Source organism: Littorina saxatilis, linkage group LG1, assembly GCF_037325665.1.
Source record: "Littorina saxatilis isolate snail1 linkage group LG1, US_GU_Lsax_2.0, whole genome shotgun sequence".
NCBI classification, from domain to species: Eukaryota; Metazoa; Mollusca; class Gastropoda; order Littorinimorpha; family Littorinidae; genus Littorina; species Littorina saxatilis.
In genome coordinates, this window is record NC_090245.1 from 47,655,155 (window position 1) to 47,672,568 (window position 17,414).

The 17,414-nt window shown below is 43.1% G+C and overlaps 1 protein-coding gene across 3 annotated transcripts in view; it reads right to left on the minus strand.

Annotated features, from left to right (window-relative positions):
- LOC138971772 (serine-rich adhesin for platelets-like) overlaps positions 1-17,414 on the minus strand; it is a 38,228-nt gene that overhangs the window by 13,157 nt on the left and 7,657 nt on the right. For 2 of the 3 annotated variants that reach the window (XM_070344573.1, XM_070344589.1), the window contains exons 2-6: positions 14,302-14,438; positions 11,961-12,025; positions 4,668-4,902; positions 2,632-2,754; positions 746-894 (exon numbers count right to left, since the gene is read on the minus strand). In XM_070344573.1, the coding sequence (XP_070200674.1) occupies positions 746-894; positions 2,632-2,754; positions 4,668-4,902; positions 11,961-12,025; positions 14,302-14,438 (709 nt within the window). The remainder of the gene's footprint in view (positions 1-745; positions 895-2,631; positions 2,755-4,667; positions 4,903-11,960; positions 12,026-14,301; positions 14,439-17,414) is intronic. The other variant, XM_070344581.1, reaches the window with a different exon arrangement.

Here is a 17,414-nt window from a genome sequence, read left to right on the forward strand (position 1 = left end):
GGCACATACACATAAACATCCGCAACCACACACACCCACACACACACACACACACACACACACACACACACACACACACACACACACACACACACACATGCATGCACACATGCACGCATACACACACACACACACACACACACAAAACACACATATTAGTTGTTACCTCTCCTTATAAATGGCTAATGAACTTTTGTTATTTTTTAAAGCTCCGAACAAAGTAGCATAATGCGATCATGGTCAAGACAGAAACACATTTTCCACTTTATATTTGCGTTGAAGTTCAGTGCCATTTACCCTCAAAATTTACCCTCAATATATTACAGCTTACACAACCAGCTCCTGGACTATAAAATCTTTTTAAACAAATGTCAAATTAAGGGCAGAGATGGCACGGAAATTAAGTTTTGTTTCTCTGGTAAGCTTTTCAAGTTTTGTTTCGAAGTTCTTGATAAAAATCCTCAGAACAATTGTCCTCATTTAAATATCACCCAAGAAAATCTCAACCTTTTAGCAATTTTCCTGATTCTTCTTAGGACAATAAAATCTTGAGCCTTCTTCTACGAACAGCTATTCAGCCGGACAGCATCATTTCTAATTCTTTAGGTGAGTCACGCGAAAGGCAAAAGGCTTTTCTAGCCCACATGAGGTATATGATATGATATGGGGAAAAAAAGCTGAGGGGAGGGGGGAGTGTGCTAATTAGAGGGTGGAATGTTTGCAGAGAAGGACAGCGAGTACTCACATGCGCTTGAGGTCGTGCTGCAGAGTGCGATTGGTCTCTGTCATCTCACGCAGTCGCTGTAACTCCATATCGTCAACCTCATAACGCTGCAGCAGCGGCACAGGCGACCCGCTCAGTCTGTACATGGGGTTCAGTCGGTGCTGAACCATCTGTCAACAACAGTATTACCATGGTAACCAGCGCTCAACTGAACGATCAGTACATGGGGTCCAGTCGGTGCTGAACAATCTGTCAACACCAGTATCACCATGGTAACCAGCGCTCAACTGAACCGTCAGTACATGCATGGGGTCCAGTCAGTGCTGAACCATCTGTCAACACCAGTATCACCATGGTAACTAGCGGTCAACTGAACAATCAGTACATGAGGTACAGTTGGCGCTGAACCATCTGTCAACACTAGTATCACCATGTTAACCAGCGCTCAACTGAACCACCAGTACATGGGGTACAGTTGGCGCTGAACCATCTGTCAACACCAGTATTACCATGGTAACCAGGGCTCAACTGAACAATCAGTACATGGGGTCCAGTTGGCGCTGAACCATCTGTCAACACCAGTATAACCATGGTATCCAGTGCTCAACTGCAAGTAACACAACTTGAACTACAGCTGAACCATCTGTCAACACCAGTATAACCATGGTATCCAGTGCTCAACTGCAAGTAACACAACTTGAACTACAGCTGAACCATCTGTCAACACCAGTATAACCATGGTATCCAGTGCTCAACTGCAAGTAACACAACTTGAACTACAGCGGATCCTCATTCTAAGACCTAAAACAATCTGAGAAAATCATGTCTTAAAAAGGAGTTGATCATAAAATGGAAGTAAATTTACACAAGTCATGAACAGAAAATCATGTCTTAACCCCTTCACTGCCCACCCCGTATGTAATACGTGGTCATTTTCGGTTTGTCGTACGCCCATAACCGTATCTCGTACGTGGGATTTGTGTCAACAACATTTCAGGACATTTCTGAAAACTAAATGGGAGTTAACCACTGTCCAAGTACTTGTAGGGGTTCTAAACACAGTTTTTCCCCATAGACCGTTCGGATAAGTTACTACCACGTGTTGAAAACTGTGTTAGAAATGTAGAACCGATCTATAGCATTCACAATGGCGGCCGAAAGTCGGACCTCAACCCGTAGACCTGTTTTCAAGCGATACAGTGTTCTGGAAGCTCTACAAGAAGTGATTTATGGATTACCACACAGAAGAATACTTTTATGGGCTGTAATGTGAGTACCTGATGTTTGACACCAGTTTTGGCAGTGTTTTGCGTGGTTTTACGTGCTGCAATGTGTGTGTGTTTAAGTCCGGAAACTGTAATTTTTGACAAAAATGGTCATTATATCAATTTTTACTATAACAATCACAAACAAAGTCTAATGATCATGTCATCCTATAATAGCCAAGGGTATAAGCAAAACACATGCCAAAGATCTAAGAGATATCTCAATAAATGATCGAGCAGTGAACCGATTAGTGAACCTACCGAAGAAAGCGAAATTTTGCCCTGGCACACAGCAATACCAAAATGCTGTTATACTGTGGCAGTGAAGGGGTTAAAAAGGAGTTGATCATAAAAGGGAAGTAAATTTACACAAGTCATGAACAGAAAATGTCAAAAAGTAAGGTCTAATAAAGGGGGTAAGTCTTAAATTGGGGGGTCTTAAAAAGGGCGATCCACTGTACGAAGGCAAAAGTTACAATCAGCCCACTGGTGCACACTGCTTATCCTGCTGGTGATTCACACAGTCTCTCCGTCATTCCTGTGCTCCTTTCCTATGCCGTTAACTTCCCTTCACTAATAACTGCCTCCCAGTCAGTAATGAAACTGTAAATGTGTGGGCACCACTGGCGTTGACGGCTTTACCTCCGAGGCGCGCTTCATGGCGCGGCAGTGTTCAAGGGCAGCCCACTCTTGTTGCAGGCGATCTATCTGTGTCGCTCCGGCCTGCAGTGCACTCTCCTTCATGCCAAAAGTCAGACTGCCACCCTGTCAACACACACAGGCAGCAAGCATACTCCCCTGTATTACAGTAAGATCAAGACAGTCTTACACTAGCCAGGCCCCTGCATCACAGTAAGATCACAACAGTCTTACACTAGCCAGGCCACTGTATTGCAGTAAGATCAAGATAGTGTTACACTAGCCAACCCCTGCATCACAGTAAGATCAAGACAGTATTACACTAGCCTGGCCACTGTATTGCAGTAAGATCAAGATAGTCTTACACTAGCCAACCCCTGCATCACAGTAAGATCAAGACAATCTTACACTATAGCCAGGCCACTGTATTGCAGTAAGATCAAGATAGTCTTACACTAGCCAACCCCTGCATCACAGTAAGATCAAGACAGTCTTACACTAGCCAGGCCACTGTATTGCAGTAAGATCAAGATAGTCTTACACTAGCCAACCCCTGCATCACAGTAAGATCAAGACAGTCTTACACCAGCCAACCCCTGCATCACAGTAAGATCAAGACAGTCTTACCCTAGCCAACCCCAGTTTCACGGTAAAATCAAGACAGTCTTACACTAGCCAACCCCAGTTTCACGGTAAAATCAAGACAGTTTTACACTAGCCAGACCCCTGTATCACAGTAAGATCAAGACATTCTTACACTAGCCAGACCCCTGCATCACAGTAAGATCACAATAGTCTTACACTAGCCAGGTCCCTGTATCACAGTAAGATCAAGACATTCTTACACTAGCCAGACCCCTGTATCACAGTAAGATCAAGACATTCTTACACTAGCCAGACCCCTGTATCACAGTAAGATCAAGACATTCTTACACTAGCCAGACCCCTGTATCACAGTAAGATCAAGACATTCTTACACTAGCCAGGCCCCTGTATCACAGTAAGATCACAAGAGTATTACACGAGCCAGACCCCTGTATTACAGTAAGATCATATGAGTATTACATGAGCCAGACCCCTGTATCACAGTAAGATCAAGACAGTCTTACACTAGCCAGTCCTCTGTATCACAGTAAGATCAAGACAGTCTTACACTAGCCAGACCCCTGTATCACAGTAAGATCAAGACAGTCTTACACGAGCCAGGCCCCTCTATCACAGTAAGATCATAACAGTCTTACACAAGCCAGGCCCCTGTCTAACAGTAAGATCAAGACAGTCTCACACTAGCCAGGCCCCTGTATCACAGTAAGATCATATGAGTAGTATTACACGAGTCAGACCCTTGTATCACAGTAAGATCAAGACAGTCTTACACTAGCCAGTCCTCTGTATCACAGTAAGATCAAGACAGTCTTACACGAGCCAGGCCCCTCTATCACAGTAAGATCATAACAGTCTTACACAAGCCAGGCCCCTGTCTAACAGTAAGATCAAGACAGTCTCACACTAGCCAGGCCCCTGTATCACAGTAACAAGAGTATTACATGAACCAGGCCCCTGTATCACAGTCAGATTGTTTGTTTGTTTGTTCGTTCAAGGGCTGAAACTCCCACGGCTTTTACGTGTATGACCGTTTTTACCCCGCCATTTAGGCAGCCATACGCCGCTTTCGGAGGAAGCATGCTGGGTATTTTCGTGTTTCTATAACCCACCGAACTCTGACATGGATTACAGGATCTTTTTCGTGCGCACTTGGTCTTGTGCTTGCGTGGACACACGGGGGTGTTCGGACACCGAGGAGAGTCTGCACACAAAGTTGACTCTCAGAAATAAATCTCTCGCCTAACGTGGGGACGAACTCACGCTGACAGCGGCCAACTGGATACAAATCCAGCGCGCTACCGACTGAGCTACATCCCCGCCCACAGTTAGATCACAAGAGTATTACACAAACCAGGCCCCTGTATCACAGTTAGATCACAAGAGTATTACATGAACCAGGTCCCTGTATCACAGTAAGATCAAGACAGTCTTACACAAGCCAGTCCTCTGCGCGGCGTTGTCAGACCCCTGCTGCCGCAGGCAGTCCGGGTCACGGTAGTAGAGTGTTGAGTGGTGTAAGACACTGCAGTGGCGCTGCGCGTAGTCAATGAGACGAGGGCTGAGCGTGGCAGTGCAGGGGAGACCAGCAGGGAGCGTGACGAACGCTGAGTATTTCTCCCTAATGCTGAAGTCTTCACAGGACTGGTGCTCCGTAACTTGGATTCACTGCTTGACCATCAGATAGACAAGGTCATACATCACTCACACTAACACAAACTCAACAAAAAACTATATAGGAGACCCACTACTGTAAGGCATGCAACCCACCCCCCACCCCTCACCCCCCACCCACCCCACACACACACACACACACACACACACTGCACTCACACACACAATGAACACAGACACATACACAAGCTACCCTAACTTATCAAACACCATGACAAACACACTGCTACATGTATGTAAACACTGAAGAATGTTTTGAAAGCTATGAATCACATTCTGATAACAAACATGACCACACACACACAAACACACACACACACACACACACACACACACACACACACACACTCACTCACACACACACACACTGTGTTGCATTAGCGTTTCAAGTATTGTGATATTAAGTGGCAGCTTGCACCCACAGTGTTACATTGTGCATTTGGACACTAAATACATGCCCTGTTACTTTCCGCTGTGTGGTTACTCACACACTATGTAAATTACCATACCATTAATCAACCATAACCCAATGCCTCCCACAGTTCTAATTACCACCTGTTAGATATAAGATAATCCATCTTCAGATCCCGTAACGGCCACATAAACCATCTGCAAATTGGCTTTCCTTTTCCATGCTGAGAGACAACCCTGCTTCATTAGATCACTCAGTTCAATCTCATGGAAACAGAATATGAGACACACCATGCTGCTGTGTGGGAGGCAAAGGGTTCAGAACAAAAAAGTATGCTCAGTGCTGCTCTGTGCCAGTTCAAAAGCTAACTGAAATCAACAGATTATGACAGCTAGGTTACATGTGCAAAGGAGACGTGCATTAATCCCGGAATTACTGTATGTTAGAAACGTGAAACCAACCGGCAGTTCCCACGACAAATCAGTACCTTTATGCAGCTTGTGTCTGTCAGCAAGTCCTAGGGACAGCAACACACACAGGCACAGCAGTTAGCTTCATCATAAGTATACCAATGCAACTTCAACAATACCCGAGCCTTCCCGTTTCCTTCATGAACATATCCACCCTGTCAACACCTGAAAGGGGAACACTACAATGGAATGGTGTGATTTCAGGTTCCGGTGTCTCACCAGCTGTCCTCAGGTGAAAGATAACGCAGTAATGGGACTACGGCGAGAGACAGACACTGCAGCACCACAGCAGAGCATTCCCCTGCCCCCTTCCACGCCATGTATCAGCAAGGCCTGTCCCTTGTTAAGGACATTTCAGACAAATGCAGTACAGTGGAACCCCCCTTTTAAGACCCCCCCCCCTTAATTTAAGACTCCCTCCCTTTTAAGACCTTGCTTTCTGAGACTTTCTGTTCAGAACCTCAGTAAATTTACCCCCATTTTAAGACTCCCTTCTTTTTGAGACCTGATTTTCTCAGATTTCTGGAGGTCTTAACACTTTCGCGACGGGAGGTGACTATATTAGTAATAGCGCTGCAACGCCCACGGACGGGAAGTGACTATTTTAGTATTAGACATACAAGGTACACGACTCGTGATTGCTTCCCGGTTTTTGAAGCTTGCAGTAAATTGAGTTGTTTCCCTTGACACACTTGGTGTGCCCTTCCGCCATATGCAATATTAGCCTGATTTGTGCGGTTTTTTCGAGAAAAAAAAAGAATCGAAGGCGAGCCTTGTCACGGGAGGAGATTCTCCGGATGTTGGATCTTGAGGACCCTGTAGATCATGATTCCGACGTGTTGTTTTCGCCTCAAGAAAGCGATAATAGCAGTGATATTGAGGATGAAACAGTCCTGTTGTTGCTGCTGGTATGAGTCGGCAAACTACACGTGTTAGGGTAGTACTGCATGAATCTTCGAATGTGTAGTTGCAAGGGGGGCGTGGCAGCACTGATAACAATGGATGGCTGGAGCCTAATCCTTTTGGAAATGTTCATAGGTGTACAGTTGGGACTTTGTTGTGAAAATGTGACTTATATTCAATATGGATTACCTAGACATCATTTGGTGAGTGTCACAGTTTTGTTTCATTTGAGTCAGGATGCTGTGAGTGAATGCGGGATTTGCTTGTTTTTTTCTTTGTACTGTCTCCTTATTTCTGTGTAGAATTTTAACAATATTTCAGCTAATTCATAGGTTTTACACCTTGTTTGGTTATAAAATTATTTATAATACTTTCTGTTAAAAAATAACTTTTAAAAAAGCAGTGGAAAAGAAAACACACACAAAAAAACGTTAAAAAACACAAATTATCCCCCTTTCACCCCCCCTTTGCTAAAACAAATCGCGTGACAAACTTATAAATAGCACGACTGAACTGGGCATCCATTTTTTAATTAGTACACAAAATTTGGTGGTGATTGGACTTAATTCAAGCTTGCTAGACAGATTTCTTTACAGTTACTGTTTTTTGGGAAGTTTCTTGGTGGCAAGCTTGGGCAGGCAGGACGTTAACGCCGTGGCAATGCTAGTCACAATAGTGTTAAAAGGGGGGTTCCACTGTACAGAGATAGCAGTGACACTAACACTTAACAGAACACCGAGTCTGGCAATGAAGCTACACGTGGGCTAAGGAAGTTGAGGAACTCCAAGAGGCCGGACACAACCCTGACAAGTTCCCATCAAGTCATAGCACAGGGCCAGCTGAGAGCAATGCACGCCACAGACCAATTTAATGTATGCCTCAGGCATTGCCGTCTGGCCCTAAATCCCTGTGTAACTCTGCGGATTAATACCTGTGATGTTGCTGAAATGTGGTCTCACTTTCGATCACCCTGTGGGGCCGACTCAAGGAAGGACCCGGTATAAGGTTAGCACTCACTACCAGTGAAAACCGGCATGGCATATGCATGAGCGACTTGCTGCTAATTAATTAATGTCTATGTGGTTCAAAACTCTATAAATGTAAAAAAAATAAAAATTACCATTATAATGTACTGCTATCTTAGAAAACAAAATTGTTTTCATTGAAAACTTTGATGACATTATCATCAAAATCATATCAATGCCAATGGAATGTCTAGAGAATATATATACAATCTTGCATAAAAATATGTTCAGGGTCTTCTGAGAAGGTTTACCCACTTGCACACAATTCATACATGAGTTGTTCTTCGGTACTGGTGACAGAAAGGGGGAAAAGTGGTCAAAATTCAAATCTCTAGTTTTGTTTTTGAAATATTGCTTTTCATAAAGCAGAAATACTGTAGTATCTGTTGTACATAAGAAAAAATCACTGGTTCACATGGTTCCTACATAATCTAACTTTTAAAGCTGGTTCTTGTGTGTCTGTGTGTATGTTTGTATGATGACGATAGGACCCGAAACGGCTGCACGGACTGAGACAGGAATTGCAGAGAATGTTCTTTGCCACTCGAGTCGTGTCATAAGGTACTTTTGGAATAGCAAATTTGAAAGGATTCTTCAAAAAACGGCGGAAAACATTATATACCCTGTGAGCTATCGAGGATCCTCCCGGCCGTCTGGGCTGTCGAAACATGGTCTTGTTAAAAGACGTTTTCAAATGCGGGGAGATACACTCGAAGCACATTTAGCGAAGTTATGTTGCCAAATCATCAAAGATCAACATTTCACTACACGGATCGATGCACACAGTCGAAATAGATGTGACTTTCACACGACCGAAGACTACTTACTAGCAGACTAGCAGACGACAAGATCTAAATATTTAGATCAGTGTAAGAGCAATCCGTTGAAGAACAGTTACTCCGCTTATTCGTCTTCAGTTAAGCTTATTTCCCCTGCCATAAGTTTCCTTGCAGATCTGCAGTCGCGTAGTGAAATGAACTAGTGTCATCGGAAGATTCTTCTCAGTCAATGATCAAAGCACAGTAAGTTCTATGCTGACAAAAGTCACTTTCGGACAACACGACGATTGACTTAATTTATGAGCCCAAAGGTAACAATATCGACAAGAATGTACGCATTTGCCATTAAATGAAACATTCATAGACAGTTTCCAACTCACCAGATCTGCCAAAGAGCCGTCATTCGTGAAAAAACGATGATTTTAATCAGACAGGTATCGGAAACAAGCCTTGGTCACCTGCGTTATTCCTTCCAAGGCAACGTGACGGCGCCACATTTGTTTGTTTATGGCTGTTTATCGCGAAACAACACAGTTGAAATTTGTGTGTAAAATACCACAAATTTGTGGTGAATCAGTTCGTCATCTGCGTTTCGATTGTAATTAAGTCAGATTGGAGTTACTTTGAATCGAAGGCGAGGGTAACCTGCGTTATTTGTGGGACATCGTGAACAAATTTGATTGCAATATTTTATACAGAAAGTAAATTTCAATGATTCTGGCTCAGACTTGTAGATCTGTTATGCAGTGTGTTGGTAGTGTATCTGCTTTTCTGCTATGAAGCTCATTTGGAGTGATACGCTGATCGAAGTGGGGTACCCTATGTGGGACATCAGCCGTATGCAGATTACGCCTCAGAACACTCTCGCATTTCACAAAGACAACAATAATTTGCAACATTTCAAGAACTGCATCAGTTTTATTAGATACTATTTCAACAACAACAGCACAAACACGACTATTATCAACAACACAGAACGGGAGGTAAGTCTTCAAAGATGCACCAAGTGTGCGTTCCCGTTTTTGGACGCCATTTTTGCTGGCATTTTCACAGTAAATCTTAATATTTCCATATCTATTGAATGATTTTGGTATTTTCTTTGATTGTGCCGATTCTCCTATCTCTCTGGCATGTACTGGGTGCTTTGTGACCAGTTTCTCCCCTAGACTGTATTGAAAAATGCGTCCGTGTGAGCTGACCCCCACCTGTGACCAGTAGCAAAGAACAACTCACATACAAACACAAAATGCATGCATACAAACACACATACATGCAGAAACCTATGGAAATAGCCCTTGGTCATGTTCAACCTGAACACTGTCATTTATAATCAGTGATAGTTATAGGACTGAAAAAAACTACTTTCAGACTCACCCACCCCTGCCTCAGACACACACAAATCCAGTGATGTCCTCCCAGCCCAAAGCACCATGAAGCTACCACAGCAGTAAACAGGGATCAGAGTGAGGAACTGGCAGTGATAAGTACAGTGTCTGCAGTGTCCATAAAGCCTGATATTCAGCTTGCTGCACAGGCTTTGGCATTGAAGTTTCAGCATTGAATTTTCGGCAAAAGGACTTTACAAAGTCAACTTCAGGCTCAATTAAGGACAGTCTCTACAACACTATCCAAGTGACCATTACACCACTGGCAAGCGACCATTACACCACTGGCAAGTGACCATTACACCACTGGCAATTAAAGTGACCATTAAACCACTGGCAAGTGACCATTACACCACTGGCAAGTGACCATTACGTACACCACTGGCAAGTGACCATTACACCACTGGCAAGCGACCATTACACCACTGGCAAGTGACCATTACACCACTGGCAAGCGACCATTACACCACTCCATGTATCAGCACACACAACAGGGGGCACGAACTTAGTGCGCCTTGTGCCTTCACTCCAACCCTTTGTGATCGCAAGGCAATCAACTGTAAGACGGCCAAGTGCCTAATCCCCACTCACACTACATACGTTCACTGCTTGCCACTATATTTGCCAACAGTCTCACTTCACCAGCGGCAGGCTTAAGGCTGGCAGTGGTGGCTTTTGATTGTGATAGCATGCAGTAAGTTAACCTTGCACGGAGCATGATATCCCTTTATACACACACTCTGCTCACAGCATATTTTACTTAAAGTCATACCAGTTCGCTTGAACTGTGCACACTTATGTGTGTGAGTGTGCGTGCGTGGGTGCGAGCATAAGTGTGTGTGTGTGTGTGTGTGTGTGTGTGTGTGTGTGTGTGTGTGTGTGTGTGTGTGTGTGTGTGTGTGTGTGTGTGTGTGTGTGTGTGTGTTGTCTCTCTGTCTGCCTACATATATTTCAACTACAGCAACACGAACAACAATAACATGTATAAACAGACAAAAAGTAATGAACACACTCAGTCTAAAAAAAAAGAAAACAAGTTGCGTTAGGCGAAATTACAACATTTAGTCAATCTGTCCAACTCACAGAATGAAACTGAACGCACTGCTTTTTTCACAAAGACATAACAGCTTTGTCAATCCCCGCGGCAAGAAAATCGCTCACTTTTCCCGTGCAACACGAAGTGAAATTGACAAGCCAGTATAGCGCAATAGTGTATTGCGGTAAGCAGGAAAGCGCTTTTCTGTATTCTTTTTAACTTTCTGAGCTTGTTTTGATTACAACATATTATATCTATATGTTTTTTGAATCTGGAAATGATAAAGAATAAGATGAAATCATTCATGGATTGATTTCTTAAATTTTAACTGTAGTACTAATTAACCTATTTTTGTTAATTGTGATCACATTTTAAGAGAAAACATGACATATGTATATATTTTTACATTCAGAATTTTATGAAGAATACGATGCAACCAATTTTAAATCTGTTTGCAAAAAATCGGTTTTAATGACAACTTTAATGAGTAAACTCATTAATTAATTGTTTAGCTTCCGAGCTGCAAGGCAATCCCATAGTCCGGACTTTGTCAAAGATTGCTTGACCAATTACATTCCAACCAATTTGGTTGAAAAATGAGAGCATGACAGTGCGGCCGCAACTTTCACAAAAAGCCGGATATGATATCAAAGACATTTATAAAAAAAAAATGGGGATATCATACTCAGGAGCTCTCATGTAAAGTTTCATGAAGATCAGTCCAGTAGTTTCTCTGAATCGCTCTATACACACACACATACATACACCACACCCTCATCTCGATTCCCAGTCAATGTTAAAACATTCAGTCCTAACTTGACTAGATTTAAAAAGAGAAGTAGTTACTTTTCTCTTCTACTTCTGATCAGAATTAAACACATTTCTGTAACAAGTTTTGAACACTTTGTGTGTATTATGTGTGCCTCTTTCTCTAGCAGAACTATGAATTATGTCACAAAGTGTTCAAAATGTGTTACAGAAATGTGTTCAATTCTGTTTAGAGTGTGGAAGCAAGCAGAAATGACATGCACAAGGAAAAACTGACCTCCATGACCTGCTCTTGAGGATGTCAAAGTCAGTGTAAGATGCCTGGTTGTTGCCGGGGGATGTCTGCAACATCCATCAGGTCAACATTTTACTCCACAAGCTAACACAAGTAGCAGGGTCCTGTAACGATGTGCACAAGAAAGTCACCAACCAGGTGGGAGCCAGCCATGGTAGGATTGGTGGAACTTGAGGTTTGTTTGCGATTTCAAAGAATCAGACTTTGCGGCAGGCTTTCACTCCGTTGGTAACTTTCTTGTGCACATCAGCCCAGGGTAACATCTTTCTTTCTTTATTTGGTGTTTAACGTCGTTTTCAACCACGAAGGTTATATCGCGACGGCCCAGGGTAACAGAGTCACAAGGAGCTGACAAAGATGTCTCTGAGGGATATCAATGTTAGTTGTGGTGGTGTACATATAGAGGAAGATGAGCTGAGGGTGTTATAAGTAACATCAAGGTCGAGCAGGGATGCAGAAATACACTCACCCCCTCACAAACAGCATGAAGACTGCAAACCAATCACCAGTCTGGTGAGCAGCAAGTTTGTGAACTTCTGAAGTAGCAGTTTCCAACTGTGCAGTTGTTCACTTCAGTATTATTGCAAAATATCCCTATTGCAAATAACTTCTTTTATTTGCCTAATAACATTAAAGTTGGCTTGACTAAAAGTTTGTTTGAAGCCTTGACAATGTGTATAAAGAAAGACTACCCTTCTCAAGGGAAAATATTTTTAAAAAAGTTACAAGAAGGTGACAGAGGGAGCTCAGATTGTGGTACGTGTAACCACCCCCCCCCCCCCAAAAAAAAAAAAAAAAAAACCCCACCTAAGATCTGGCCCTGTTGCGAGGGGAGGCGATGGGAAGGAGATGTGTGAGACTTTGACCCACCTTAGATCTGGCCCTGTTGCAAGGGGAGGCGATGGGAAGGAGATGTGTGAGACTTTGACCCACCTTAGATCTAGCCCTGTTGCAAGGGAAGGCGGGAGGGGGATGTGTGTGACAGACTTTGACCCATCTTAGATCTGGCCCTGTTGCAAGGGGAGACGGGGGAAGGAGATGTGTTTTGTGAGTGTGACAGATTTTAACCCACTTTAGACCTGGCGCTGTTGCAAGGGGAAGCGGGAGGGGGAGAAGGAGATACACGCGCAACAGACTTTGACCCATCTTAGATCTGACCCAGCTGCGAGGGGAGGTGGTGGGAAGGAGATGCGTGTGACAGACTTTGACCCATTTTAGATCTGACCCTGCTGCGAGGGGAGGTTTGGTTTGGTTTGTTTGTTTGCTTAACTCTCTTCATGCCACCGGCGGTAGCGTCCGCCAGCCTTTGTGTCTATACCACTGCACCACCGTCGGTAGCTACCGCCGAGAAAATGTATGTCGTGAACTGGCTCATTTGCATACTGACCTCTAGTACAATGCTTACAATTACTCATGCGTACTGAATAAGAACGTTTTAACTTCCGCCCTCTTCATTCAAATTGCGGGAGCGTGCTTGTTTTTGATGTGAAAACTACAAAAGAAGATTCGTTTGTGGCGATTTGTGGTGTAAAGATGTAATGGGCAGAGTTGTTAGGCAATAATGACAGCGACGACGATGCTTTTGAAGGATTTTCTTTGGAAGAGGTCGCCGAATCGATGAGGAAACTGCACATGCGATCAGAGTGTTGCAAGCACCAGAGCCAGAGTCTGATTCCGATGAAGAAGACGACGAAGTGATCGGAGATCCGAAAATCAGTGCTTACGATTGTGACAGGTTACGAGTTCTGTGAGTTTCAACCTTTTTATTTTCGCTGTGTGACCGTGTCGTCTTCTGCTACCCAAGTTTGAGCATCAATGTCTTGTACATTCATTTTGTCATTCTCACAAAAAATTTCAGGGCAATGCAATGAAAACTTTTTTTAATTATTTTTTTAATTCGGTAGGTGGTTAAATTACCAATTTCCCCAAAAATGCTTGGTTTACAGGTATAGGAAGAGTGTAAAATTACATGGCGTGAGAAGAGTTAACACCCACCCGACCACGAAGGGCCATATCAGGGCGGTGCTGCTTTGACATTTAATGTGCGCCACACACAAGACAGAAGTCGCAGCACAGGCTTCATGTCTCACCCAGTCACATTATTCTGACACCGGACCAACCAGTCCTAGCACTAACCCCATAATGCCAGACGCCAGGCGGAGCAGCCACTACATTGCCAATTTTAAAGTCTTAGGTATGACCCGGCCGGGGTTCGAACCCACGACCTCCCGATCACGGGGCGGACGCCTTACCACTAGGCCAATCGTGCCGGTTGCGAGGGGAGGTGGTGGGAAGGAGATGTTTGCGACAGACTTTGACCCACCTTAGATCTGGACCTGTTGCGAGGGGCGGCAGGGAAGGAGATGCCGACAGACTTGGCAGAGCTGCTCCTCTTGCTGCGGGGGCAACTGCTGGACATGTTCATGATCTGTGAGTAGATCACGTCAGATACGTCTCCACCTGCAAACGCACTTCAATATGTGAAATAAGAAGGATGCAGACAGACAACCTCAAACGAATCAAAATGAAACCTCTTTTTTAAGCTTACAAAGCCAGAGAAGAGCAGGTCTTATAATGGAAGGGGAGGTGCAGGTGGGAAGGAAATGTTTTAATTCCAAACAATACCAGAGGTTTTAATACCAAACAAAGTCTTAGAATAGTAGGTCTTATAATGGAGGGAGCTTGCATTTAACAGAAGTAAATTTGTAAGGCCTTGTGACAAGAAAATCTCTAAAACTATTAGGGTCTTAAAACACAGAGGATCTTAAAACAGAAGTTTCTTAAAAATAGAGGCTTGCTAAATGAAGGTTTTACTGTAGATATGAAGAAATATGATGTTGCTGATTTAATGTTAGTTGCCTAGCAAAGACAAGTACACACAGTACTAAACTTTTCTTGTTTGGGTGGTCATGAGCATCGATCAACTCTGTGGAAGCATGTATACTTAAAACCGGCATCTTTAATGCTTTAATCCTTTCATCACCATCAAAACAGAGAAAAACGGCTTCCTTTTGTAATAGAGCTTCTTATACACTGTCAGAGAAATGAACATGAAGTGAATCAAAAGTCAGGCACTTGCGGGCCGGGTTTTCAACCATAAAAGACACATGCTGTATTTTTACACAAAAGAGTACTTTCGATCCTGTCAAACTGAAAGCAGAAACAGGATCGCAAAAGCAGGTCACAAACATCAATTAACAAACTAGTTTCATCCATGCTTACATATATATATATATATATGCGCTATATATACTTCCAATTCTAAGATAAATCTGTTGGTATTTTTTGTTCGTTTCTTTCATTGTCCTTTTGTTTGTTTGCTTTAACATGCTAATCATCCTTCTATTAATGTGTGAAAGGGTGAACTGTCAACAGTAATTTTGAAGTAAAGCTATTGGCATTGTCCAGTTGAGTCTTTGTTGCCGATCACCTTTCGAGGCAAAGCCAGCCAAACAGGATTTAGAATTAATAACCCTGTAAAAACTGCTACGGGGACGCAAAGGTTAGCAAGAGTATACCAGGTGACAGCAGCAGCCAGACCCCATCACAAACAGCTACTCCACATCTCACGGTTATCTACCCACGATCCAAAAACATCCAGCTTCTATAAATAGCCAACACTTAATGCAGGGAAACATCTCGACCCGTCAATGCAGATCAGCTGCCTGTTACAGGGGGTCCACTACTGCATCACCCTGTCACACGTCATGCTGTTGGTGTTTTTTTTCCCTAGATAAGGGAAGTTTCTCTTTAAGTCTTTGTTTTCTAGTTCTCCTAAAATCCTTGGTCCCTAGCAAACATCTCCCATCAAAGGCTGAAGAAAATTAAGTTGAAGCAAATATGAATACAAAATATGATCCATCACATCCACATGCACACACTTTCATCTATCCTCTAATCTCCCACAAAACAGGTATGACGTACTGCTCTTCATTCCTTTAAACCGTATAACCCCAACCCTTATCTTCCACTGTAATCAGCCTTAATTGTTCTCAGGCCCTGATCTTCGGTCATGTACACATACTTTTTTGATATGACGCATAGTTCTGACCCCAAGCTGGTCCAGTGTCTGATAGTTTTGGCACACAGGATATCTTGTGCAACAACATTTTTATTTTCGGCCAGGACATTTTGACCAATATAATCTATATATATATACAACTTGTGTCTGTGTGTGTGTCTGTGTGTGTGTGTGTGTGTGTGTGTGTGTGTGTGTGTGTGTGTGTGTGTGTGTGTGTGTGTGTGTGTGTGTGTGTGTGTGTGTGTGTGTGTGTGTGTGTGTGTCCGCGATGCACGCCCAAGGTTCTCGATGGATCTGTTTCAAATTTGGTGGCCATATTCAGGTACACCCCGGACATAATGCGCTTCATGTACATAAACTTATTTGTCATCATTTTCACGAGTTTTCATTCACAAACACCTGGGAAATAAATCTCATGTTTCCCCTGCAATAACTCGAGGTGGTGAATGGGTTTGAGCTTTCAGGTGAAACGTGGATTGTCAAAGTAAAAGTCAATCAGGCTGATTGTTTGATGTGTGGAACCATCGCAGCTTTGGATTTGTGTTTCCGAGGACAACGATTGTAAGCATTCACTCTCAAAGACCCAATCAATGTTGATAATTATCGCGGCGACTGATGGTCAATTTGCAACTAATCTCTGTAATCGCAAAATCCACAACGAAAAGTCATAAACACTTAAAAGAAAAGAAATATGCTCAACACTTACTGAACTCACAGCGTATGATCGCAGCTCTGTACATTTTCAGTCTGGAAGAAAAGCGTCAACAAGCTACGTTTGACGTCACATACAAGTTTGACGTGTTATCTCGTGCTACTGTGACGATGCTTTGTGGCCCGGAGTTGGATTCTAAAAATTCGTCTCCCTGTGGGTTTTTGTGCATTTTGTTGCACAACCAAAATGATGACAAAAACGATGTTTGGTGGCTTGTTGTCAGACCAGCATTTTGTTGTTGGTCCTCGGGGAGCATATCGCCTTTTGTCTCATATTTATCAACCGCGGCCTTCGGCCTTGGTCGATAAAGATGAAACAAAAGACGATATGGTCCCCTTGGACCAACAAAAAAGCTGGTCTGTCAACAAGCCACCAAACATCTTATAATGTTCTACCATTAATGTTTTTATGTAACCTTTTTTTTATTTTTTCCTAGTCATAGTTATAGTAAAATAGTTCAGTCCCTCTTTAGGGCGATCAGGGCCAGATGCAAAAAAGCATATATCTATGCTTATTTTTGTCACTCTCAAAAAATAAAGATTGTCATTGTCATTCTCTCTCTCTCTCTCTCTCTCTCTCTCTCTCTCTCTCTCTCTCTCTCTCTCTCTCTCTCTCTCTCAGTGTGCTTGTGTATCTCTCTCACTGTCTCTGTCTCAGTGTCTCCCTGCCTCTGTCTCTCTCTATCCCTTTTTGATTCCTTCTA